Source organism: Bufo gargarizans, chromosome 4 (assembly GCF_014858855.1).
Source record: "Bufo gargarizans isolate SCDJY-AF-19 chromosome 4, ASM1485885v1, whole genome shotgun sequence".
NCBI classification, from domain to species: domain Eukaryota; kingdom Metazoa; phylum Chordata; class Amphibia; order Anura; family Bufonidae; genus Bufo; species Bufo gargarizans.
In genome coordinates this window covers 218,852,237-218,879,733 of record NC_058083.1, presented here as the reverse complement: position 1 = coordinate 218,879,733, position 27,497 = coordinate 218,852,237, and the positions used below count along the sequence as shown (strand labels likewise).

Below are 27,497 nucleotides of genomic sequence, written 5' to 3'. Positions count from 1 at the left end.
CCCAAAGACCCTTGTGGTGCATAAGAAGACACCGGTATCATAGAAAATGCAGGCTGGTCAAGTTCTACCTCTGGCTGGAGGGAAGGGATTAGATCCAGAATTTTGCATGGGTCCCCAATTTATGCCTCAGGCATCACGAAGGCTATGAGCTTTCCTGTTTTTGACCACAAAGCACTGACGGAAGGGGGCCCAAGCTGAACTCATGCACCAGGGCCCATGAGCCTTTAGCGATGTCCCTGGATGGCCCCCTGGGAAATCTCCCTGTAGGGTCTATGGCCAGCCCGCCCCTGATCATTATGTCCTTATGTAAAGAGTTCAATACAGATCAATCATGTGCAAGCTGCTGAGGAAGGAGAACACTGAAATGTGCCTAGTGGGGCTCAAGGTGGAGTTTGCTAAAATAGAACTTTCTATGTACCGTAAGTACTACAATCCATTCCGCAAACTGATTTTATTAATTTGGCTTCTGAGGTAGACAAACTGTTGAACTTTCAGTATTATTGGATATCATTTGTAGAGACCATTTAGCATCTTTAGTAATATGCCTGTCAAATCCCATTTGAATCAAGCCAAGTTGACTTTGGCTTTCTTTAGAAGCAACCATGCATGAGCTAGACTGTCGACTCTAAGCATGCGCTAGTTTTCCAACTTCATGAAGATTCAGCGTTCTTTAAAGGGGTTTTGTCACTTCAGCAAATAGCATTTATTATGTAGAGAAAGTTAGTACAAGGCACTTAGTAATATTTTGGGATTTATCCATATTGCCTCCTTTGCTGGCTGGATTCACTTTTCCATCACGTTATACACTGCTTGTTTCCACAGTTACGACCACCCTGCAATCCATCAGCGGTGGCCGCGCTTGCACACTATAGGAAAAAGTACCAGCCTATGTGAACTCCCATGGTCCTGGCCACCAGAGAGGCTGGCACTTTTTCCTATAGTATGCAAGCACGGCCACCACTGATGGATTGCAGGATGGTCGTAACCATGGAAGCAAGCAGTGTATAATGCGATGGAAAATTAATCAAGCCAGCAAAGGAAACAATATGGATAATCACAATACATTAGTAGGTGCCTTGTATTAAATTATTTATACCATACCACCAACTGTGAAACAAAAAATTGAATAAAAAAATTAAGTTCTACACATCCCAAAATGGTATCAATGATTAGTACAGATCACTGCGCACATAGTTATGTGTATGCATAGCTAAGTGACCATGACTGAAATTAGAATTTTGTTTTAGCCTCCCAGTACTGTATGCAGTATTAAATGGTGCCGTTAGAAAGTACAACTTGTCCTGTAAAAAAAACAAGCCCCCATAAAACAAAGAAAAATGAAAAATCCTCCGGGCTGAAGGGGTTAAAGATAATTAAAGGAAGAGAAGAATGAGTTTGCATGTATTTCTGATGATCATGTGTTTGTGACTTTACCAAAACTGTACAGAAAAATGCTACATGTAACACTTTTTTCATTATGTGTAGTCATTACATTTTAAGATGGAGTAGTATGCATGCTTTCATGGCTGTACTCATGAGCAGATTTTGTTATTTACAACAAAAAAAAAAGATTTTGCAGTTACCTCAGAAGTACTGTTCACATACTCCACATTACTTCTAGTCTTACTTTAATTAATTCTTCTTCCTGCAGGTATTCAAAAATTGAACCTTTCTGACCTGAAGGTATACACTGTAAGTCTTCCCCCAGATGACTACATTCCACCTCCAGCAACTGATCTCAACTCTCCCACCACAGAAGATTCAGATGTGGAAGGTATTGTATGACGTTATATTGGATCTGTCAAGTTTTTGTTTCTGGTAAAGTGTATGGGTGATTTTTATTGCTGCTTACATTTCCTTCTTATAAATGTGTGTGATCAACCTAGTCTTGCAGTGGAAATATCAGTTTCATACTACAGTAGCCTCATAGACATGCAACTTTGAGACAAGTTGGATAAATAAAAAAATAAGTATGATATATATATATATACAGACGTGGACAAAATTGTTGGTACCCTTTGGTCAATGAAAGAAAAAGTCACAATGGTCACAGAAATAACTTTAATCTGACAAAAGTAATAATAAATTAAAATTCTATAAATGTTAACCAATGAAAGTCAGACATTGTTTTTCAACCATGCTTCAACAGAATTATGTAAAAAAATAAACTCATGAAACAGGCATGGACAAAAATGATGGTACCCCTAACTTAATATTTTGTTGCGCAACCTTTTGAGGCAATCACTGCAATCAAACGCTTCCTGTAACTGTCAATGAGACATCTGCACCTCTCAGCAGGTATTTTGGCCCACTCCTCATGAGCAAACTGCTCCAGTTGTGTCCGGTTTGAAGGGTGCCTTTTCCAGACTGCATGTTTCAGCTCCTTCCAAAGATGCTCAATAGGATTGAGGTCAGGGCTCATAGAAGGCCACTTTAGAATAGTCCAATTTTTTCCTCTTAGCCATTCTTGGGTGTTTTTAGCGGTGTGTTTTGGGTCATTGTCCTGTTGCAAGACCCATGACCTGCGACTGAGACCAAGCTTTCTGACACTGGCTAGTACATTTCTCTCTAGAATTCCTTGATAGTCTTGAGATTTCATTGTACCCTGCACAGATTCAAGACACCCTGTGCCAGACGCAGCAAAGCAGCCCCAGAACATAACAGAGCCTCCTCCATGTTTCACAGTAGGGACAGTGTTCTTTTCTTGATATGCTTCATTTTTTCGTCTGTGAACATACAGCTGATGTGCCTTGGCAAAAACTTCGATTTTTGTCTCATCTGTCCACAGGACATTCTCCCAGAAGCTTTGTGGCTTGTCAACATGTAGTTTGGCATATTCCAGTCTTGCTTTTTTATGATTCGTTTTCAACAATGGTGTCCTCCTTGGTCGTCTCCCATGTAGTCCACTTTGGCTCAAACAACGACGGATGGTGCGATCTGACACTGATGTTCCTTGAGCATGAAGTTCACCTTGAATCTCTTTAGAAGTCTTTCTAGGCTCTTTTGTTACCATTCGGATTATCCGTCTCTTAGATTTGTCATCAATTTTCCTCCTGCGGCCACGTCCAGGGAGGTTGGCTACAGTCCCATGGATCTTAAACTTATGAATAATATGTGCAACTGTACTCACAGGAACATCTAGTTGCTTGGAGATGGTCTTATAGCCTTTACCTTTAACATGCTTGTCTATAATTTTCTTTCTGATCTCTTGAGACAGCTCTTTCCTTTGCTTCCTCTGGTCCATGTCGAGTGTGGTACACACCATATCACCAAACAACACAGTGATTACCTGGAGCCATATATATAGGCCCAATGGCTGATTACAAGGTTGTAGACACCTGTGATGCTAATTAGTGGACACACCTTGAATTAACATGTCCCTTTGGTCACATTATGTTCTGTGTTTTCTAGGGGTACCATCATTTTTGTCCATGCCTGTTTCATGAGTTTATTTTTTTACATAATTCTGTTGAAGCATGGTTGAAAAACAATGTCTGACTTTCATTGGTTAACATTTATAGAATTTTAATTTATTATTACTTTTGTCAGATTAAAGTTATTTCTGTGACCATTGTGACTTTTTCTTTCATTGACCAAAGGGTACCAACAATTTTGTCCACGTCTGTATATATATATATATATATATATATATATATATATATATATATATATACACACATTGCCTGTCCAAAAAAAAGCCTTTAGCTTTGATTACGGCACGCATTCGCTGTGGCATTGTTTCGATAATGTCACGGACGGTGTTGCAGAAAACTAGAAGACAACAAATGAAGTTCCGAAACTAAGGAACAGAAGGGTGAGCCCTGTAAAAGCCCTAGCACTCTCCCTGACTTCTCAGCCAATGCAAAGATCTCTATGATAGATAATTGCATGCCCTTGTGCCTCGACTGTATGACACCTGAACACCCTATAATAGTGAGGGGACATGACCACCTTCGAAAGAGGATGCAGCATGCTTCGCTATCTCCTTTTGAGGTGCATGCGCGTTCTCCGGAGGGAGAGCGTTTTGGGGATCATTGTTAACGGCACGGTTGGTGGCTTATTCCCCGCCACCTTACCTTCTGTGTTGGTGATCCCTCGTCCCTCTCCATGTTCCTATCTTTGGTCGTCTGCTGGCAGCATTCCGGTAGTGTTCCGGCTGCGTGCTGGTTAGGAGTGTCTGCTGGCAGCGACTGGATTGGGGATGTGAGTGGAGAGTGGACGCAGTGTCAGTGCGGTCTCCCCGGGCTGTTTATTTGCTGGTCTCCGGTTCCTGTGTGTTGCTCCAGAGCCTGGCAGTCTGCTCCTGGTTCCTGTGTGTTTCAGGGGCCGGCAGCAGTTCTGGGGAGACGCGCATGTTATGACGCTGATTCCCCTTCTCCTATCCTCTTGATAGGTCCCTCACTAGTTTCCCTTTTTTTTGGTGGGGGGCTTTGAGGGGTGGGAGTGTCACGCCCATGGGTTCTAGTCAGCAAGGCTGTGGCAGGTTAGTTTGGAACTAGTGTTGTTCACCTGCCATATCTATATGTCTGTATATGTCTCCCCTTCCTTGCAGCTTAGACAGTGAGACTCCCGTTCCTCCGTATCCAGGAGGAACAGGTCGTCTTACCCTGCTCCTAGTAAGGGCCACCCTGAGGGCTAGTAGGGGCTTAAAGGTTCCGGAGTATGAGCCCTCCCATCATCAGGGTCGGCTCATACAGCTAGGAGTCAGGGTCAGATTAGGGACGTTATAGGAGGTGACCAGCTCCCTGATCCTGTGCTCCTGGCCAAGTGGCGACTAACATCTTCTGGCATCGCACAGCAGTGACAGATAAGCTTCTGCATTGTCACAAGATTTATTTCCATCCAGTGTTGCATTAATCTTTCACCAAGATCTTGCATTGATGATGGTAGAGTCTGACTGCTTCACAAAGCCTTCTCCAGCACATCCAAAGATTCTCAATAGGGTTAAGGTCTGGACCCTGTGGTGGCCAATCCATGTGTGAAAATGATGTCTCATGCTCCCTGAACCACTCTTTCACAATTTGAGTCCGATGAATCCTGGCATTGTCATCTTGGAATATGTCTGTGCCATCAGGGAAGAAAAAATCCATTGATGGAATAACCTGGTCACTCAGTATGTTCAGGTAGTCGGCTGACCTCATTCTTGGAGCACGTACTGGTGCTGAACCTAGACCTGACCAACTGCAGTAACCCCAGATCATAGCGCTGCCTCCACAGGCTTGTACAGTAGGCACTAGGCACGATGGGTGCATCACTTCATCTGCCTCTCTTCTTACCCTGATGCACCCATCACTCTGGAACAGGGTAAATCTGGACTCGTCAGACCACATGACCTTCTTCCATTGCTCCAGAGTCCAATCTTTATGCTCCCTAGCAAATTGAAGCCTTTTTTTCTGGTTTGCCTCACTCATTAGTGGTTTTCTTACGGCTACACAGCTGTTCAGTCACAATCCCTTGAGTTCCCTTCGCATTGTGCATATGGAAATGCTCTTACTTTCACTATTAAACATAGCCCTGAGTTCTACTGTTTTTCTTCGATTTGATTTCACTAAACGTTTAAGTGATCGCCGATCACGATTATTCAGGATTTTTTCCCTGCTACATTTCTTCCTCAAATACGATGGGTCCCCACTATCCTTCCAGTTTTTAATAATGCGTTGGACAGTTTTTAACCCAATTTTAGTCGTTTCTGCAGTCTCCTTAGATGTTTTCTCTGCTTGATGCATGCCAATGATTTGACCCTTCTCAAACAGACTTGCATATTTTCCACGACCACGAGATGTGTCTTTCGACATGGTTGTTTAAGAAATGAGAAGCAACTCATTGCACCAGTTGGGGTTAAATAACTTGTTGCCAGCTGAAAGATAATCGCCCATGCAGTAATTATCCAATAGGAGGCTCATAACTATTTCACACTGAAGGCATCAAAACTATGAATTAACACATGTGGAATTATATACATAACAAAAAAGTGTGAAACATCTGAAAATATGTCATATTCCAGGTTCCTCAAAGTAGCCACCTTTTGCTTTGATTACTGCTTTGCACACTCTTGGCATTCTCTTGATGAGCTTCAAGAGGTAGTCACCTGAAATGGTTTTCACTTCACAGGTGTGCCCTGTCAGGTTTAATAAGTGGGATTTCTTGCCTTATAAATGGGGTTGGGACCATCAGTTGCGTTGTGGAGAAGTCAGGTGGATACACAGCTGATAGTCCTACTGAATAGACTGTTAGCTGCTTTTTTCTTGCCATAATACAAATTCTAAGTAAAGAAAAATTAGTGGCCATCATTACTTTAAGAAATGAAGGTCAGTCAGTCCGAAAAATTAGGAAAACTTTGAAAGTGTCCCCAAGTGCAGCCCCAAGAGTCACCTCTGCTGCGGAGGATAAGTTCATCTGAGTCACCAGCCTCAGAAATCGCAGGTTAACAGCAGCTCAGATTAGAGACCAGGTCAATGCCACACAGAGTTCTAGCAGCAGACACATCTCTAAAACAACTGTTAAGAGGAGACTGTGTGAATCAGGCCTTCATGGTAGAATATCTGCTAGGAAACCACTGCTAAGGACAGGCAACAAGCAGAAGAGACTTGTTTGGGCTAAAGAAAACAAGGAATGGACATTAGATCAGTGGAAATCTGTGCTTTGGTCTGATGAGTCCAAATTTGAGATCTTTGGTTCCAACCACCGTGTTTTTGTGGGACGCAGAAAAGGTGACCGGATGGACTCTACATGCCTGGTTCCCACCGTGAAGCATGGAGGAGGAGGTGTGATGGTGTGGGGGTGCTTTACTGGTGACACTGTTGGGGATTTATTCAAAATTGAAGGCATACTGAACCAGCATGCCTACCATAGCATCTTGCAGCGGCATGCTATTCCATCCGGTTTGCGTTTAGTTGGACCATCATTTATTTTTCAACAGGACAATGACCCCAAACACACCTCCAGGCTGTGTAAAGGCTATTTGACCATGAAGGAGAGTGATGGGGTGCTGCGCCAGATGACCTGGCCTCCACAGTCACCGGACCTGAACCCAATCGAGATGGTTTGGGGTGAGCTGGACCGCAGAGTGAAGGCAAAAGGGCCAACAAGTGTTAAGAATCTCTGGGAACTCCTTCAAGACTGTTGGAAGACCATTTCAGGTGACTACTTCTTGAAGCTCATCAAGAGAATGCCAAGAGTGTGCAAAGCAGTAATCAAAGCAAAAGGTGGCTACTTTGAAGAACCGAGAATATGACATATTTTCTGTTTCACACTTTTTTGTTATGTATATAATTCCACATGTGTTAATTCATAGTTTTGATGCCTTCAGTGTGAATCTCCAATCTTCATAGTCATGAAAATAAAGAAAACTCTTTGAATGAGAAGGTGTGTCCAAACTTTTGGTCTGTACTGTGTTTTTTCATATATACTGATGCTGTTCAGCTGTAACTGACAATGCATGTCACCCTGTACGTAGTAAAGAATGTAAGTTCAGTTCTTTGTAAGGAAATCTAAGTTGGAGAATTGATACATATTTTTTTTTTTTTCATTCGTGCAGAAGTACTTAGTGCTTTTCTATGCATGCTTCAGTTGCAGTCTTGCAGAACTAAAGTTTCTATGTAGTTAAGGCCTAAAGACCACTTTACATGGCCCGATGTACAGTAGCATGGTATTGTTGGAAGGAAGCAATCTACCAAATTTTTCGCCCTATAAGATGCACTCTTTGTAACATGGGGGTCTGATCTGAGGTTTGATTAGGTGTCTTATTAACATTGAGGGTCTAATTGGGGCTCTGAGCTGAGGTCTGATTTTTTATTTTTTTTTTATTTTTTTTTAATTCCTCTTTTTTATAGAGTGAAAATGCAGTAGTTCCCTGGTTATTTATTGGAAAGGAATATTATGATGAATGTAGCAACATTTTGCTGTGATTCTGGGAGCGTGTGCAGTACTTTACAGTAATTATTTGTCAGTAGGACTTTTTCCCTTGCATTTTTTTCCCTTATCCTATTCATGACAGCTGACGTGTGCCATGGAGCTTGTCCAGCAGAGAAAAATAAAACTGTTCTAATTTATATTTGCATGTTGTAATTATTTATGTGTGATGAAGCTCTTGAGGGAAAAGGAGCTTGGGAAACGTCAGTAATATGAGATTGGTGATGTGTGTCCTGGTTTCCAATTTCTCAGTGATATTAGTATGTTTTCGGTGATATTTCCTGCTGACTTCTCTATGCTGCAGATTAGTTCTGTTTAACGTGGCAAAACATGTTGGTCTTTTCTTAAAGGGAACCTGTCATCAACTTTATGCTGCCCATACTAATGGCAGAATAAAGTAGAGACAGATGAGTTAATATCAGCGCTTTGTCATTTAAAAGTTAAAAGTAAGTGGTTGCCGAGAACCAACATCACAATCACTGCAGACTGGGCCTGGAAAAGAGTCCCGGCCATCTGAGAAGAGTCCTGGTTATTCATGGATTCCTGCTCTCCTGCCCACCTGCTGATGGCTGACAGCTTCTACCTAGTTTTCTCCCTTTCTCTCTAGGAGAGAACTGCCAATCATCAGCAGATGGGCAGGAGAGCAGGAGATTAGGAATAACCAGGACTCTTCTCAGGTAGATCTGACTCTTTTCAAGGCCTGGGCTGCAATGATTCTGATGATGGTTCTCAGCAACCACTTACTTTTAGCTCATGACTGACACACCGCTGACATCAGCATTTATGTCACTATTTTATGCTGCCCGCAGTGAGATCAGCATAAAGTTGATGACCGGTTCCCTTTAAAGAAAACTTCTGGTTATTTGTTCAAAGTTTCTTACAGAGATTGAATGGACATTCATTGACAAAAAACTACATCCAGATAGAAATGTCGGATTGCTGCAAAACTCTGGAGGCAGATATGTAAATTATTACAGGTGTGGTCTGATTAGACACTGGTTCTTGCCACAACGGAGCATAAAAGTGCTTCCCCCTCCTGCCTTATAAAAAAAAAAAAAAAAAGTCTGTCAGAGGCTACTTTTGGGTAGTGTACCTCTTGGCGAGAGATCGTTGATTGCTAGACATGTCTCTACGATGCACTATACAAACTTTGAGAGGGGGCACATCATTGGACTGAGAGAAGCAGGATGGTAATTTTGATGAATTGCTCGCCTTGTAGGCCATTCTTACCTAACTATTATGAGGTTTTGGGAGCAGTGGTTACAAGCGGGCATGCACACACGGTAAACAGGCTTCGGATGGCCCAGACAGACCACCAGCAGAAAGGATTGCCTGATCATCTGACTAGCACAAGCAGTTTCATTGTCCACCATCAAGAAACTGGTGGGATCTTCATTACACACGACTCTCTGTACTCTGACAATTTCCAGGTGCTTAACAGAAGTAAATTTGGTGTCACGGCACTCTTTACGTGTTCTGCTTTTGATAGCTAGCCACCATTGCCTTCATTTGCAGTACTGTTATGAACGAGAAACCTAGCTTGCTACAGACTGGAACCGTATAGGCTAGTGATGAGCGGATCTGTTCATACCACTTCATATGAGAGACTGTCCCTTCCCTTGTTTTTTTTCCCTATGCTATCAGATTAAAATGGCCTCAGGTCTCGCGAGAAAATCATAATCTCATGCAGGCGCCATTACTGTGAGTAGTGACGCATGCGCAGATATACTCATTAATTGATTGTAGTGCATGCCACAAACCCGGGTTAGGATTCATTAATAAGTATATTCGCACATGAGCTGCTACCCACATTAACTGCATGTGTGCAAGATTAAGATTTTCTTTCAAGACCCGCTGCCGTTTTAATCTGATTGCATAGAAAATATCCAATTTACCTGCAGTAGAAGGACAGTCCCTCTACCACAGGTAAATTATTGTGATGAACAAATCGGATTCGTACATAGCGGTACAAATTGATTTATTCATTATTAGTCTTTAGTGACAAATCCAGGTTCTGTTTGGGATCTGACAACAGTGGGGTTGAAGTATGTAGGTATTGTGGTACCGTATATGCCGGCGTATAAGACGACCCCCAACTTTTACACGGAAAATATAGAGTTTGGGATATACTCGCCGTATAAGACTACCCCTTTTTCAACACACAGCAGTACATTACTGCATCCCACCACCATCCCTGGGTACCTCTGCCATCCTTGAATCCCACCACCATCCCTGGGTACCACCGCCATCCCATGGTATCACCACCATCCCTGCATCCCACCACCTTCCTTGTCCTCCCTCCCTGCCTCCCAGACCCTAAACATGTGCCACCTATACCCTGAACATGTTTTTGTTATTCTTCATATTCACATTCACATATGCACATCTGCGCCGCACTTAGATACGCCGCACGGAGATCTCGCACATGCGCAGGAGCGAGATGCGAGCGGCCGCCAGGATCCCGTGTATCCACGCTCGCCGCATGAAATCTCGCACATGCGTAGGAGCGAGATGCGAGCGGCCAGAAGGATGGCGGTACAAGGAGCATACAAGCTACAGAGCAGGGGGGAGGCATACAAGGTACAGAGCAGGGGGCGGTATACAAGGTACAGCGCAGGGGGGGGGGGCATATGCCGTGGGTTACATCGCAGCTCTCAGCTGCTGGGGATACAAGGCAATAGCCCGGGCTCTCTGTTGATAATTCGGGCATCCCGGCTAGGGCTGCAGTAAACGAATATTTTAGTAGTCGAGTATTCTATCGATTTATATTTCTCGATTCATCGAGTAATCTAATAAGAAAAACCTTCTTAAAATGACGTACGTAATTAAGTTTTTCTTTATAAAAACAATATTTTTATTTCTTACAGTGGTGTATGGTATAGCAAATAATTGCACACATATGTTGGCTTGGCTGTATATAGTTATTGGTTTACTTTGGAGGGGTTAATGGAAGCACCTTGGCAATGGGCATGTATAAAGTTATTGGTTTGAAGGGGTTAATAACTTTATACATGCCCATTGCCAAGGTGCTTCCATTAACCCCTCCAAACCAATAACTTGTATAAAGTTATTGGTTTGGAGGGGTTAATGGAAGCACCTTGCCAATGGGCATGTATAAAGTTATTGGTTTGGAGGGGTTAATGAAAGCACCTTGGAGGTGCCTTCATTAACCCCTCTCTAAACCAATAACTTTATACATGCCAAGGTAGTGTCTCCATTAACCACTCTCCATCTGCCTTTCAATATCAATATACAGTGAGTGCCCCCGATTCCCCCCTCCCCTCTCCCCTGGCGTGCCTCTAGTGCTGTTAACTTAAATTACCTAATTGCACTGGCACTAGTGAGGAGGGGGGCGCAGCCGCAGACACATGGAGACCGTCTTCATCCCAGCATGCACTGGGACCTTATGTGATGTCACAGACACATCGTTAGCCAGCGTGCTGACGACGTATGTGCGCAACTGCGCATTACGCAAAGTCCTGCCTGTAGGGCTGTGCCATCTCTTTGAACTCCGGAGGACACAGAAGCGGTGAGTGAGGCGCTTAATTTCACTCCCGCTCCGTGATCACGTGATGTAAACGATTCCTCAAAGCAGGGAAACTGCATCGAGGATTTTTTTGACTCGATTTAATCGAATTATTCGAAGAATCGTTTCAGCCCTAGTCCCGGCACTGCATTGCCCGCCATACCCGGCGTATAAGACGACCCCCCCACTCTAGAAAATATTTTCTAGGGCTCAAAAGTCGCTTTATACGCCGGTATATACGGTACTTAGCTGCCATTGACATAATGCAGTGAATCCCTGACTGTACCCCAAAGTCTGCCATGAAGGGAAGCAAGAATTGAGCAAGCAAGATTTTAACCCACTGTTTCCCCCATGACATGAGGGTTTTAGTAGCCACATATCTACCTTACAAACAGATCTGTTAATTGGAAGCCAGAGATGAATTGTTCTGCCTGGTGGACAATGCCTCCTCCCCACTTTATAGATGGTCCATCGGGGTTATCCCACAAAAATGTATTCCTTGTATGCAAGGGTACACCTCCAATGAGGCCAGGTGAGACTGCTGATGAGCTTCCACTGCCTTTAAGAGTAGGGCATGGGGGGGGGGGGGCATGGTCGCACCACACTCATCCATTTGATTGGGAAGAGCCCGCTGTCGCCATCTTGATTAAAGATCCGGTGAAATCCCATGCATGGTGACCGGAGGTCGTGCGAGATCAAGATGGCAGTGGGGGGCTCTTCCCAATGAAATCGATGAGGGAACCCTCACTCCTGCAGCTAGTCAAGATCCCTCTCTCAGACCAGACCAGGCAGCCGCTCCATCTATTTCCTACACGTACGGTAAGTGCTTCAGTCCTGCCTTTACCGTGGAACGACACAGTGCCCCAAATGCTGGTGTAGTGATCTGGGGAGTCACTGCATATGACGGTCACCCCTAGTGGTGATATGAGGGACTCTTAACAGCTCAGAGATATGTGCATTCCTTTGGCTTCCTGGGCTCCCAAATCGCATTTTTCAGCAGGATAAGGCAACATGCACACGACCGGTCCGTTTTTTGCGATCCGCAAATTGCGGATCCGCAAAACACAGAAGCCGCCCGTGAACCTTCCGCAATTTGTGGAACGGAACAAGCCGCCCATTGTAGAAATGCCTATTCTTGTCCGCAAAACGGACAAGTATAGGACATTTTATATTTATTTTGCGGGGCAACGGATGCGTACATCAAACGGAGTGCTGTCTGCATCTTTTGCAGCCCTATTGAAGTGAATAGGTCCGCACCCGAGCCGTAAAAACTGCGGCTCAGATGCGGACCAGAACAACGGTCGTGTGCATGAGGCCTAATGCTCACCCACACACAGCAAGGGTTTCCCAGGAATATCTCTGCCAAATTGTAACATCTCCTTGGCCTGCCTGGTGCCCAGATTTATTGCCAATCAAGCATTTATGGACCAGCAGAGATGCCAACTTCAGCAACCTATGAATGTGCAGAATCTGCAGACCCAGCTGCAACATTTGTGGGCAAATGGACCGCAGGATCCCATACAGAACCTGTATGCCTCCATGCCCAACCATATTTCATCTTGTACCCAGTCTAAAGGCGCCCAAAAGGGTACTAGAGCCTCCTTTTATTTGTACAGTTTTTTCCAATACACTTATACAGTCACACATAGAAAGTTTCATTCCATTCCAACAAGTCCTTCTTGGTGCGTTATATATTTTTTGTCAGTGTATCAATGTATGATATTGAATGTTTCATGGATATCTGAAAGTCAGATGTTTGCAGTCTTAACTCCCTGGGTATGCATGTGAGCTACCATGTGGCCAGTCCAAAGACAATATATATTGTGCCCTGAAAAAGTATTCATACCCCTTTGAACTTTTCCAGAGGATAGATCATCAGTTAAATGAAAGTGCAGAACCCCTTTAACTTTCAATTTGAAACCGGTAGCGAATTGCAGTATAATATGGCAGGCTGCTCTCTATGGCTTATACGCTGCTCTGTAATGCACACTGCTGCTGTAAATAACAGTAGAGAAATGCTATTTTAAGTGAAATCTTACTTAGTTTTTGTACATCTGGAGAGAGGGCTTAGCAAACGTATTTCAGTTGCAAACCTATTACTAATTTTATTTTGATGCCTGTAGTTCATGAACAGAATTCCAGTGCTACAGTGAACACAGAGGTGAGTTAGAACGTAATTCACAGGAAAATAGTGACACCAGATACAGTACAGACCAAAAGTACTTCTGCCACTAATGAAAAAAAAAAAATATGTAGCAATTCTCCAACTTAGATTTCCTTACAAAGTACTGAACTTACATTCTTTACTACGTACAGGGTGACATGCATTGTCAGTTACAGCTGAACAGCATCAATATATATATATATCACAGTACAGACCAAAAGTTTGGACACACCTTCTCATTCAAAGAGTTTTCTTTATTTTCATGACTATGAAAATTGTAGATTCACACTGAAGGCATCAACACTATGAATTAACACATGTGGAATTATATACATAACAGAAAAGTGTGAAACAACTGAAAATATGTCATATTCTAGGTTCTTCAAAGTAGCCACCTTTTTGCTTTGATTACTGCTTTGCACACTCTTGGCATTCTCTTGATGAGCTTAAAGAGGTAGTCGCCTGAATGGTTTTCACTTCACAGGTGTGCCCTGTCAGGTTTAATAAGTGGGATTTCTTGCCTTATAAATGGGGTTGGGACCATCAGTTGCATTGTGGAGAAGTCAGGTGGATACACAGCTGATAGTCCTACTGAATAGACTGTTAGAATATGTATTATGGCAAGAAAAAAGCCGCTAAGTAAAGAAAAACGAGTGGCCATCATTACTTTAAGACATGAAGGTCAGCCAGTCCGAAAAATTGGGAAAACTTTGAAAGTGTCCCCAAGTGCAGTCACAAAAACCATCAAGCGCTACAAAGAAACTGGCTCACATGCGGACCGCCCCAGGAAAGGAAGACCAAGAGTCACCTCTGCTGCGGAGGATAAGTTCATATGAGTCACCAGCCTCAGAATTCGCAGGTTAACAGCAGCTCAGATTAGAGACCAGGTCAATGCCAGACAGAGTTCTAGCAGCAGACACATCTCTAGAACAACTGTTAAGAGGAGACTGTGTGAATCAGGCCTTCATGGTAGAATATCTGCTAGGAAACCACTGCTAAGGACAGGCAACAAGCAGAAGAGACTTGTTTGGGCTAAAGAACACAAGGAATGGACATTAGACCAGTGGAAATCTGTGCTTTGGTCTGATGAGTCCAAATTTAAGATCTTTGGTTCCAACCACTGTGTCTTTGTGCGACGCAGAAAAGGTGAACGGATGGACTCTACATGCCTGGTTCCCACCATGAAGCATGGAGGAGGTGTGATAGTGTGGGGGTGCTTTGCTGGTGACACTGTTGGGGATTTATTCAAAATTGAAGGCATACTGAACCAGCATGGCTACCACAGCATCTTGCAGCGGCAGGCTATTCCATCCGGTTTGCGTTTAGTTGGACCATCATTTATTTTTCAACCGGACAATGACCCCCAAACACACCTCCAGGCTGTGTAAGGGCTATTTGACCATGAAAGAGTGTGATGGGTGCTGCGCCAGATGACCTGGCCTCCACAGACTTGAACCCAATCGAGATGGTTTGGGGTGAGCTGGACCGTAGAGTGAAGGCAAAAGGGCCAACAAGTGCTAGGCATCTCTGGGAACTCCTTCAAGACTGTTGGAAGACCATTTCAGGTGACTACCTCTTGAAGATCATCAAGAGAATGCCAAGAAAGTGCAAAGCAGTAATCAAAGCAAAAGGTGGCTACTTTGAAGAACCTAGAACAGTGATGGCGAACCTATGGCACGGGTGCCAGAGGCGGCACTCAGAGCCCTCTCTGTGGGCACCCACACCCTGGAAAAAGTCTATGGTGTATATGCCTTAGACTTTACCTGCCATTCAGCAGCGCAGGGCGCACTATGAACGGCACAGGCAGCGCACTGAATGTAGGCAGGATATTGTAAATAAATGATTAAGTACATGGAAGATATACTATATTGGACTGTAGTAAATTGCTGTGTTGGCACTTTGCGATAAATAAGTGGGTTTATGTTGCAGTTTGGGCACTCGGTCTGTAAAAGGTTCGCCATCACTGACCTAGAATATGACATATTTTCAGTTGTTTCACACTTTTTTGTTATGTATATAATTCCACATGTGTTAATTCATAGTGTTGATGCCTTCAGTGTGAATCTACAATTTTCATAGTCATGAAAATAAAGAAAACTCTTTGAATGAGAAGGTGTGTCCAAACTTTTGGTCTGTACTGTACATCATAAAGGTGTTTTGGGGGGCATTCAATATTGATGATCTACCACCTGGTTAGATTATCAGTATCTGATTAATAGGGTCCGACTCCTGGCACCACCGCCGCTATTTGAAGAAGCAACGATGCTCCAATGACTGATGTGGCCTCTTCCTAGGGCAGTGACATCACGTCACGTTCATTAGTCACATACCCTATTTTCAGTTCAAGTAAATGGACCTGGGCTGCAATACCAAGCACAGCCACTACACAATCTGTGGCACTGTGCTTGGTATGCAGTGATGAGGCCATAGCGCTCACTGGATCTCCGCAGCCTCTTTAAACAGCAAATCGGCAGGTATGGCGGTAGTTGGACCGCCCACCAATTAGATATTGGTGACATATCCTGAGGATAAGCAATGAACTTTGAACTCCTGGAAAACTCCCTTAAAGTGAATGTGTCATCAGAAAATAACCTTTCATTTAACCGCCTCCGGACCGCCTAACGCAGGATCGCGGTCCAGAGGTGGCTGTCTCAGGCAGAGTCATGCATCTAAGCGTCATATCGCGAGGCGCGTTCACAGGAAGTGCAGGTAAGCGAAGGGATCTACAGCCTGCCAGCGGCGATCGTTCAGTGGCAGGCTGTAGATGCAATTTTATTTTTTAACCCCTAACCGGTATATTAGACGCTGTTTTGATAACAGCGTCTAATGAACCTGCTACCTGGTCCTCTGGTGGTCCGTTTTGCATGGATCGACCACCAGAGGACACTGGCAGCTCTGTAATAAGTAGCACCAAGCACCACACTACACCCCCCCGTCACTTATTAACCCCTGATCACCCCATATAGACTCCCTGATCACCCCCCTGTCATTGATCACCCCCCTGTCATTGATCACCCCCCTGTAAGGCTCCATTCAGATGTCCGTATGTGTTTTACGGATCCATGGATCGGATCCGCAAAACAAATACGGACGTCTGAATGGAGCCTAACAGGGGGGTGATCAATGACAGGGTGGTGATCCCCCCCCCTCCCCCCATATAGACTCCCTGATCACCCCCCTGCCATTGATCACCCCCCTGTAAGGCTCCATTTAGACATTTTTTTGGGCACAAGTTAGCGTAAATTGATTTTTTTTATTTTTTTTGTTTGTTTTTCTTACAAAGTCTCATATTCCACTAACTTGTGTCAAAAAATAAAATCTCACATGAACTCACCATACCCCTCACGGAATCCAAATGCGTAAAATTTTTTATACATTTATATTCCAGACTTCTTCTCACGCTTTAGGGCCACTAAAATGCCAGGGCAGTATAAATACCCCACATGTGACCCCATTTCGGAAAGAAGACACCCCAAGGTATTCGCTGAGGGGCATATTGAGTCCATGAAAGATTGAACTTTTTGTCCCAAGTTAGCGAAAAGGGAGACTTTGTGAGAAAAAGCAAAAAAAATAATCAATTTCCGCTAACTTGTGACAAAAAATAAAAAATTCCATGAACTCACTATGCCCATCACGAAATACCTTGGGGTGTCTTCTTTCCAAAATGGGGTCACTTGTGCGGTAGTTATACTGCCCTGGCATTTTAGGGGCCCTAAAGCGTGAGAAGTAGTTTGAAATCAAAATGTGTAAAAAATGCCCTGTGAAATCCTAAAGGTGCTCTTTGGAATTTGGGCCCCTTTGCCCACCTAGGCTGCAAAAAAGTGTCACACATGTGGTATCGCCGTACTCAGGAGAAGTAGGGCAATGTGTTTTGGGGTGTCTTTTTACATATACCCATGCTGGGTGAGAGAAATATCTCTCTAAAAGACAACTTTTCCCATTTTTTTTTTTATACAAAGTTGTCATTTAACAGAGAGATTTATCTCACCCAGTGAGAAGAAAAGGAGGTAAAATTCATTTGGGTGGTAAGTTGTATGACCGAGCAATAAACGGTGAAAGTAGTGTAGTTCAGAATTGTAAAAAGTGGTCTGGTCATTAAGGGTGTTTAAGCTAGGGGAGCTGAGGTGGTTAAATAAAGTTTTTACATAAAAATATTTTTATAAAAATCTTGGTGCTATATTTAATTTTTCATGTCGGTATATTGTAAAAAAATAAATAAAAATAACTGCAGTTTTTGCACTGGGCACTAAGCACCACTTCCTGATCTGTACAAATTTATTTTCAGCAGTCATCTTATCATGGGCACAGGCCGGGTTACAATGACAGATAACACCTATAGGATACCATTGTTCACAATACTTTCTGCTGCCGAGCCCGCTGCACTTTGACAGGGCCAGGCATTGTGACGTCTCATAAAGTCTCATGCTGCTCCGCGCAGTTCAGTAATTGACATGGGCGCGGCACAGAAGGGAACTGCAGGCTAGCCTCTTCCCTGTACTGTGTGTGCATCGGTTATTGAACTGCAGGGAGCAACACAAGTGCAACTTTTTTTTTTTTTTTCATTTTTGCCTCTCTGCATTTCATCAGCCAAAATTTAATTTTTATTTTTCATTGACGTGGCTATCTGAGGCCTTGTGTTAAGCGGGAAATATTGTTTATTTTTCCAGCGTTTTAGGGTACATAAAAACTATGGTTCTTTTTTTTTTTTTTTTTTTGCGGAGCCACTATGAAAAAAAGAAAAAAAAAGTTTTTTTATGATTCTTGCATGTTTCACACTAAATTACCAAATGAACTGTTCAGGGTATTGTGGCATGTTTTTATCTTTTTTCTTTGCACATTTAAAAAAAATATATATGCTAAATAATGGTGTTTTTTACAGACTTTTATTTTTATTCATTAGGTCGAATCTATATGAGTGTATTACTGTAGTTCAGCGGCGGCATGAAGTGCACGGCGTCATAGCAACCAATGACGCCGTGCGCTCCTGCTGTCAGCAGGAATCCAGGCCGGGATACCACGGACCGTTCGCGGCCGTGTGCATTCGCCTTATGCATAACATTATTTATTTATTTTTTATCTTCTTATGAGATTATTTTAAAAGTTTATTTTAAATATATAATGTATTAACATACTCCTGTATGCCAATATATTATGCTCTGTGTCTCTATGACACAGGCTGCTGCTAGGACAACACTAGTGTGCGCTAACGCAGGGCTAAGGAGAGACAGCCCTGGGGTCATTTGTAGGTCCCCAGGACTAAATGCAGACTGCTCCCCTTATTCTCTGGTCGGCTCACTTAGAAACCTGGTGACCCTTTGTTGTAGAGAAGGAACCTGCTGTAAGAACCAGAGCTGTAGTAACAGCTGATTCTTAGAGCTGAAGACCCTAATACTGCAGTGACGCCAAGAGGACCGGCATCGCCCGTAGTCAAAAGACAGTGGGGTCGTTAAGGAGTTAAAGAACATAAGTTATGTGAACCCATATGCACATTTATGCAACTTTTTATTTTCTGCAATAAACCTCAGCCAGACTAATATATTTTTCTATTTAAATGAATATGAAGGCAGTGTGAAAAAACCCAGAACATATTTTTGTAATTTTCCATTGAATTACAACTGTGTTATTTTGCCCATTTCTCTATTTAAACCTCTTATTTTTCTGCATGCTTCTTGAAAACATATTTTTGCCTTTTCAATTAACCTTTTTCTACCCTACATAATAACCTCCTGTCTAGAATGAAGAGAAACTCATAAGAGTATTTAGGAAACATGGAAGTGTTTTTCGAACAGTATATTGCTGGAGAAATGTCTGACACTGCAGCCCCTGAATGCTCAAGTACTTTCAGAAATGGCCTCATTTCATTGTCCATTTGAACTCCGAAATGTAGTTTGCCTTGATATTCACTTAGCAATTGGGTTTTGTTTTCCTCTTCAAAACATAAAAAGCAGCTTTCAACAAGATACAAAAATGTGGTGTGAACAGAAAACATGTAATAAATATATCAGTCGTGGTATATTATTCAGCCATATATCACTTAGAGTATATTTTAATAGGTGAGAAGAATATTACTCGCACTTCTGAAGGACCATCGGTACTTTCAGACCTTTATTCTTCAAGATAGTGTTGCGTGGCTCGCAGGCCCATATATTCAGAGAACGCCGAGTTGTGGCACATTTACTCAAGCGCGATGTTTCGGGGGTCACGCCCCCTTACTCATGCGTGAAGATCAGGTGTAACCAGCAGCTTTAAATATACAATGATTTGGGCGTGCTCTGTTTCTAACTTCTATTCTAGAAACAATTAATTAGTTACACAGGTGACCCCATTACAAAAATACTTTAAAATTACAGATGTCCTTTAACCCCTTCGGTTTCAATGTTTCCATTTTTGTAATCCACCTAGTTTCATGCTGCAATAATTAACGTTTATTCTCCTCAGGAGTCATTCCAGGTTTAATATACTCGAGTATCACCCATTTTATTTCATCCCATTGATGTTGTCTTTCCTGACAGTGTTGCAACAATGTGGTCTCTTGGTACCTATTTTTTTTTTTTTTCTTCTTTTTTGCTAACTGTAGATTCCATCTATCTCTTTATGTTTGACTTATGTTCGTTAAGTCTTAGGCTACTTTCACACTCGCGTTTGTTACGGATCCGTTCAAATAATACAACCGCCTGCATCCGTTCAGAACTGATCAGTTTGTATTATCTTTAACATAGCCAAAACAGATCCGTCTTGAACACCATTGAAAGTCAATTGAGGACAGATCCGTTTTCTATTGTGTCATAGAAAACATATCCGTCCCCATTGACTTGCATTGTGTGCCAGGACGGATCCGTTTTGGCTCAGTTTCATCAGACGGACACCAAAACGCTGCAAGAACCATTTTGCTGTCCGCCTCCAAAACGGAATGGAGACTGAACAGAGGCAAACTGATGCATTCTGAGCGGATCCTTTTCTATTCAGAATGCATTAGGGCAAAACTGATCCGTTTTGGACCGCTTGTGAGAGCCCTGAATGGATCTCACAAACGGAAAGCCAAAATGCCAGTGTGAAAGTAGCCTTATTCGTATCTCTCTCTACTGTCCTATGGACCGCATGCTGCATGGGCATCTCAGGCCATAGGTGACGTTCTTGGTCATACATGTAGCATAGTGGTACATAGGAAATTCATAGCCCTTTCTGGGGTGATTAATGGTATGTCCTTTTGAAATTTGATTACAATGCATGCAGGATAGGTGTGCAAATGTGCCCTTTTTAGCGAGAATGGATTGTCACTCTTTCTTTTGTATTTTTATATCTCCCCTAATCAATTTATTGCCTATTGTTCGTCCTTTTCGATATGCAAAATTAGGTTTTGATTAAAAAAATCGCCCATATTTCCTATTGTGTTGTAATATATCCCAATATTTATTGATAGTTTTTTAATCAATGTTGCATGGCAATCATAGGTGCCTATATATACTGGGCGATCTTTTGCGTTTTTATTGGCTTTCCTAATAAATAGTTTCTCTTGGAATTTGATCGACTACTTTTATTATATTATCAATCATATTTTTGGGATAACCTCGATTGATGAATTTGTCAACACATTTTTTTGTCTTGTGTAGTCAAAATTTGTTTTGGTTCTACGTTTTGCTCGTATTAACTGACTCTTTGGTATGCCTCTGAAGGTATGTTGGGCGTGATGGTTAGTGTAGAGTAATTATTATTTCGGTCGGTAGGTTTTGAATATAATGTAGTATTAAAACCCCTTTGTCATCTTTTGTGATTTCCACATCTAAAAATTGTATGGTAGTGGGATGATGGTGTACCTGAAATTTGATTTGTGACATGTATTCAGATAAATTAATGTCAAAAGGGATTGTTCCGTAGCTTTCCATAATAGAAAAATATATAGCGTAGCTGTCACCACCAGACATCTGAGAAGCTCTGACAGATGCCTTTCAGAACCTCCTCCTTGAGCTTCCTTTGTTTTGCTTTCAGTTCCTCATCTCGTTAGCCTCTCTCAGCTGTCATGTAGTTGTACTGACTGCATACCTTTAAATCCCTCCCCATAGTGCATCAGTTTGCGGTTTATATTACTTCCTGGAGTGTGTGTGCATGCTGATCCTACTTCCCAGTTTTCTACAAGATAAGTGTTGTGCATTCATTTTGTGTTTTTCTGTTTGCAGGATCCCAGGTGACCCGGACTCCCTCCGTATCTAGTGTAGGGAGCCGGTGGTCGTGTCCCCTCACTATTATAGGGTGTTCAGGTGTTATACAGTCGAGGTACGAGGATATGCGATCATCTACCATTGGGATTTTCGCATAGGCTGAGCAGTCAGGGAGAGTGCCAGGTCTGATGCAGGGGTCTCCCTTTTTGTTCCTTAGTTTTGGATCCAGTGAGTCGTATATTCATTTTGTGTTGTCTTGTTTCCTGTACACCTTCCGTGACATTATAAACCGCCAAAACCGTCTCAAGCATGGATCCGGTTTCACTTTTGACTGAACGCTTCCAGGGTCTTTCATTGGAGGTAGCAGATCTCCGTAAGACTCTTTCTCAGTTTCAAGTGACCGGTTCAGCTTGCGTTCATGGAGTTTGTTCTGAGCCTAAGATCTCGCTCCCGGATACGTTCTCCGGGGGTAGTGAGAATTTTGTGCATTTTAGAGAGGCTTGCAAACTCCATTTTCGCCTTCTTCCCCATTCCTCTGGTGATGAGGAACGGAGGGTGGGGATCATTATATCGCTGCTCAGGGGTAACGCTCAGTCGTGGGCCTTTCGCTGCCGGTGGGGGCACGGCCCCTCCGTTCAGTGGATGAATTCTTTTTAGCCCTGGGTCAGATATATGATGATCCGGATCGTATTGCTTTGGCTGAGTCTAGACTACGTCTGTTATGCCAGGGTAAACAATCCGCAGAGATATACTGCTCAGAATTTCGGAGATGGGCAGCTGATACTGGTTGGAATGATGCTGCACTCCGAAGTCAATTTTGCCATGGTCTTTCAGAGGGATTGAAAGATGCATTTGCCTTTCATGAGAGGCCTACCTCCTTGGACTCTGCCATGTCTCGGGCCGTTCGTATTGACAGGCGTCTTAGAGAGAGAGGAGAGATCACTCCTTCCTGTCATACTCAATCCCAGGACAGTGCAGTGGTCTCATTCAGTGTGCAGGGGTCTCAGTCGCTGTCAACCCCTTCTGAGCAGGAGCCCATGCAGCTGGGGTTGATTGCCTCTGACAATAGAAGATTCAGCCCGCATGGGAAGGTTTGTTTTTGTTGTGGAGGTATAAATCATTTGGCAAATGTTTGTCCCTCTAGGAGATTCAGGCAGTTTTTTGGGAGTAATAAAGAAACAAAAAGGAAAAAATCCTTTAAAAATGTTCCATCTGTTAACATTGGCAGGGTTGAGGCGGAAATTGAAGGTTTTCCGTTTGCTTGTAGTTCCCGTTTTGTCCTGCCTGCCAGGGTGGCGCTAGAGAGCAAGAACATTTTTTGTGAGATTTTTGTAGATAGTGGAGCAGCTGTCAATCTCATTGATAATCAATTTGCGATAACTCATGGTTTCCAGGTATGCACTTTGGGAAAGGATATTCCTGTTTTTGCTATTGATTCCGCTCCACTTTCTCAGAAATCATTAAAGGGCATAGTTCACAATATCCGTTTAATTGTGAGTGATGCTCATGTTGAGGATGTGTCATGTTTCGTCCTTAGCGGATTGCCTACTCCTCTAGTGTTGGGGCTACCCTGGCTCACTAAACATAACCCCACCATTGATTGGCAAGCGAGGCAAATAAATGGTTGGAGTGACTTTTGCAGAGAGAATTGCCTCACGACATCTGTTTCTGAGGTTTCTACTAAGACTGTACCATCTTTTCTCTCTGAATTTTCGGATGTCTTCTCTGAGAGTGGAGTTCAGGATTTGCCCCCGCACAGGGAGTACGATTGCCCTATTAATCTCATCCCAGGCGCCAAGCTGCCTAAATCTCGTTTATACAATCTCTCCCAACCTGAAAGGGTCGCTATGCGTGCTTATATCTCTGAGAGTCTGAGAAAAGGACACATACGACCCTCGAAGTCACCTGTTGCCGCTGGTTTTTTCTTTGTTAAGAAAAAAGATGGTTCTTTAAGACCTTGTCTGGATTTCAGGGAGCTGAACAGTATCACAATTCGTGACCCTTATCCGCTTCTTCTGTTCCTGGACATGTTTAACCAGATTGTTGGGGCTAAAGTTTTTTCCAAATTAGATCTAAGAGGGGCATACAACCTGGTCAGGGTCAGAGAAGGAGACGAATGGAAGACGGCCTTCAATACCCCTGAGGGCCATTTTGAGAATTTGGTTATGCCTTTTGGTTTGATGAATGCTCCAGCCGTTTTTCAGTATTTTGTGAACAGCATTTTTTTTTTTCATTTAATGGGGAAATTTATATTACGGTAGTGTATTTGGATGACATTTTGATATTTTTTTTTTTCTCCTGATTTCAAAACTCATAAGGAACACTTACGTCAGGTCTTGCTCATCCTGCGGGAGAATAAACTGTACGCGAAACTGGAAAAATGTGTGTTTGCGGTTCCAGAAATTCAATTTCTGGGGTTTCTTCTCTCCGCTTCTGGTTTTCGCATGGACCCCGAGAAGGTCCACGCTGTGCTTGAGTGGGAGCTTACTGAGAATCAGAAGGCGCTGATGCGTTTTTTGGGCTTTGCCAATTATTACAGGAAGTTTATTTTGAATTATTCCTCTGTTGTTAAACCACTCACTGATATGACTAGAAAGGGGGTAGATTTTTCCTCCTGGTCGGTAGAGGCGCGTAAGGCCTTTTCTAATATCAAGGAGAGTTTTGCTTCCGCTCCCATCTTGGCACAACCTGATATTTCTCTACCCGTCATAGTTGAGGTTGATGCTTCTCAGGTGGGTGTGGGTGCAGTCTTGTCTCAAGGTTCCTCTCCTGCCAAATGGCGACTGTGTGCCTTTTTCTCGAAGAAACTCTCCTCCGCAGAGAGAAATTACAATGTGGGAGATTGGAGTTGTTGGCCATCAAGTTGGCTTTTGAGGAATGGCGCCATTGGCTAGAGGGAGCCAGACACCCTATTACCGTGTTTACTGACCATAAAAATCTAGCCTACTTGGAGTCGGCCAAGCGCCTGAACCCGAGACAGGCCAGATGGTCTTAGTTTTTTTCAAGGTTTAATTTTGTTGTCACGTTCCGCCCTGGGGTTATAAATGTGAAGGCAGATGCCCTGTCACGTTGTTTTCCGGGAGGTGGGAATTTTCAAGACCCAGGTCCCATTTTGGCTGAAGGTGTGGTGGTCTCTGCTCTTTTTCCTGAATTGGAGGCAGAGGTCCAGGTAGCCAAGTCAGAGGCTCCTGATCTTTGTCCTCCTGGGAGGTTGTTTGTGCCTCTCGCTTTGAGACACAAGATTTTTAAGGAACACCACGATACGGTCCTTGCTGGGCACCCGGGGGCAAGAGCCACAGTGGATCTCATCGCTCGGAGATTCTGGTGGCCGGCGCTTCGTAAGTCGGTTGAGGGTTTTGTGGCAGCCTGCGAGACCTGCGCTCGTGCCAAAGTCCCTCATTCATGGCCATCAGGTCCTCTCCTTCCCTTACCCATTCCTTCCCGTCCTTGGACACCTCTGTCCATGGACTTCATTACGGACCTGCCTCGTTCCTCGGGGAAGACTGTGATTCTGGTGGTGGTGGACCGTTTTAGCAAAATGGTGCATTTCATTCCTTTTCCTGGCTTGCCCAATGCTAAGACGCTGGCGCAGGCATTTATTGATCACATTGTCAAATTGCATGGTATTCCTTCAGACATAGTTTCTGATAGGGGCACGCAGTTTGTTTCCAGATTCTGGAAGGCTTTCTGTTCTCGCTTGGGGGTTCGGTTGTCATTCTCTTCTGCTTTCCACCCGCAGTCTAATGGCCAGACAGAGCGCGTCAATCAGAATCTGGAGACATATCTGCGCTGTTTTGTGGCGAAGGATCAGGAGGATTGGTGTTCTTTTTTGTCCCTTGCTGAGTTTGCTTTAAATAACCGTCGTCAGGAGTCCTCTGATAAGTCACCATTTTTTGGTGCATATGGGTTTCATCCGCAGTTTGGGACATTCTCGGGAGAGGGGTCTTCTGGTTTACCTGATGAGGACAGATTCTCCTCGTCTTTGTCATCTATTTGGCAAAAGATTCAGGATAATCTAAAGAGCATGAGTGAGAGATATAAGCGTGTGGCGGATAAGAGACGTGGGCCTGGTCCGGACCTGAATGTTGGTGATCTGGTGTGGTTGTCTACTAAGAGTTCTGGAAGTTGGGTCCTAAGTTTATTGGGCCTTACAAAATCTTGTCCGTCATCAATCCTGTTGCCTACCGTCTTGATCTTCCTCAGACTTGGAAGATCCATAATGTTTTTCATAAGTCCTTATTAAAACCTTATGTCCAACCCATTGTACCCTCGTCTTTGCCTCCTCCTTCGATTATGGTTGATGGTAATCTTGAATTTCAGGTCTCTAGGATTGTGGATTCTCGTGTTGTCCGCGGTTCTCTCCAGTACCTCGTTCATTGGGAGGGTTATGGTCCTGAGGAGAGGATGTGGGGGACAGTGACGGACATTAAGGCCACTCGTCTCATCAGAGCTTTCCATAGGTCCCATCCTGAGATGGTGGGCTCTGAGTGTCCGGAGTCCACTCGTAGAAGGAGGGGTACTGTCACCACCAGACATCTGAGAAGCTCTGACAGATGCCTTTCAGAACCTCCTCCTTGAGCTTGTTTTGCTTTCAGTTCCTCATCTCGTTAGCCTCTCTCAGCTGTCATGTAGTTGTACTGACTGCATACCTTTAAATCCCTCCCCATAGTGCATCAGTTTGCGGTTTATATTACTTCCTGGAGTGTGTGTGCATGCTGATCCTACTTCCCAGTCTTCTACAAGATAAGTGTTGTGCATTCATTTGTGTTTTTCTGTTTGCTGGATCCCAGGTGACCCTGACTCCCTCCGTATCTAGTGTAGGGAGCCGGTGGTCGTGTCCCCTCACTATTATAGGGTGTTCAGGTGTTATACAGTCGAGGTACGAGGATATGCGATCATCTACCATTGGGATTTTCGCATAGGCTGAGCAGTCAGGGAGAGTGCCAGGTCTGATGCAGGGGTCTCCCTTTTTGTTCCTTAGTTTTGGATCCAGTGAGTCGTATATTCATTTTGTGTTGTCTTGTTTCCTGTACACCTTCCGTGACAGTAGCTATTTGGACGTAGTAATTTTCCTGGACCAAAAATAAAATTTTCTTCATATATAGCCATAACAATATTTGCAAAACTTGGTGCTGTGGAGGACCCCATTGAAGTCCCACGCAGCTGCAAATAACGTTTGTCGTCAAATATAAAATAATTCTTAGTTAGAACAAATTCCAAGAGCGTTATAAGAAAGCCTATAGTTCTGTTATCCATTGTGGCATCCTGCATAAGTATTTCTCTGACACATTAAAGACCATCCTGCTGTGGAACATTGGTATAAAGACTCCGTACATCGAGGGTGCATATATATGTCACTCCTTCCCTAGTTTATTTTCTAGTCTCAATAGAAAGTCTGTAGTGTCTAAAAGGCATCTATTTAATTTCTTAACTTATTTTTGTAGAAAGTAATCTATGTAGATTGATATAGGTTGCAATAGAGAACCCATACATGAATCGATGGGGCGCCCTGGAGGATATGTTCGATCTTTATGAATTTTAGGAAGCAAATATAGGATCGTCACTTTAGGATGTTCACACAACAGCGCGTTTGCGTTTTTTTCATTAATGATACCATACTTTTAACTCTTTCATAAATATATTGGTAGGGTCGCTCTTTAGCTTTTTTATAAGTATTTTCGTCTTTTATGTGCCTCTACCATATATGCTTCCCGGTTCATAGCCACAATCGCTCCTTCCT

The 27,497-nt window shown here is 43.3% G+C and overlaps 1 protein-coding gene across 2 annotated transcripts in view; it reads left to right on the top strand.

Moving 5' to 3' along the window:
- ERICH1 (glutamate rich 1) overlaps nucleotides 1-27,497 on the top strand; it is a 76,687-nt gene that overhangs the window by 28,264 nt on the left and 20,926 nt on the right. For both annotated transcript variants that reach the window (XM_044290659.1, XM_044290658.1), the window contains one exon: nucleotides 1,652-1,774. In XM_044290659.1, coding sequence (XP_044146594.1) covers nucleotides 1,652-1,774 — 123 coding nt within the window. The remainder of the gene's footprint in view (nucleotides 1-1,651; nucleotides 1,775-27,497) is intronic.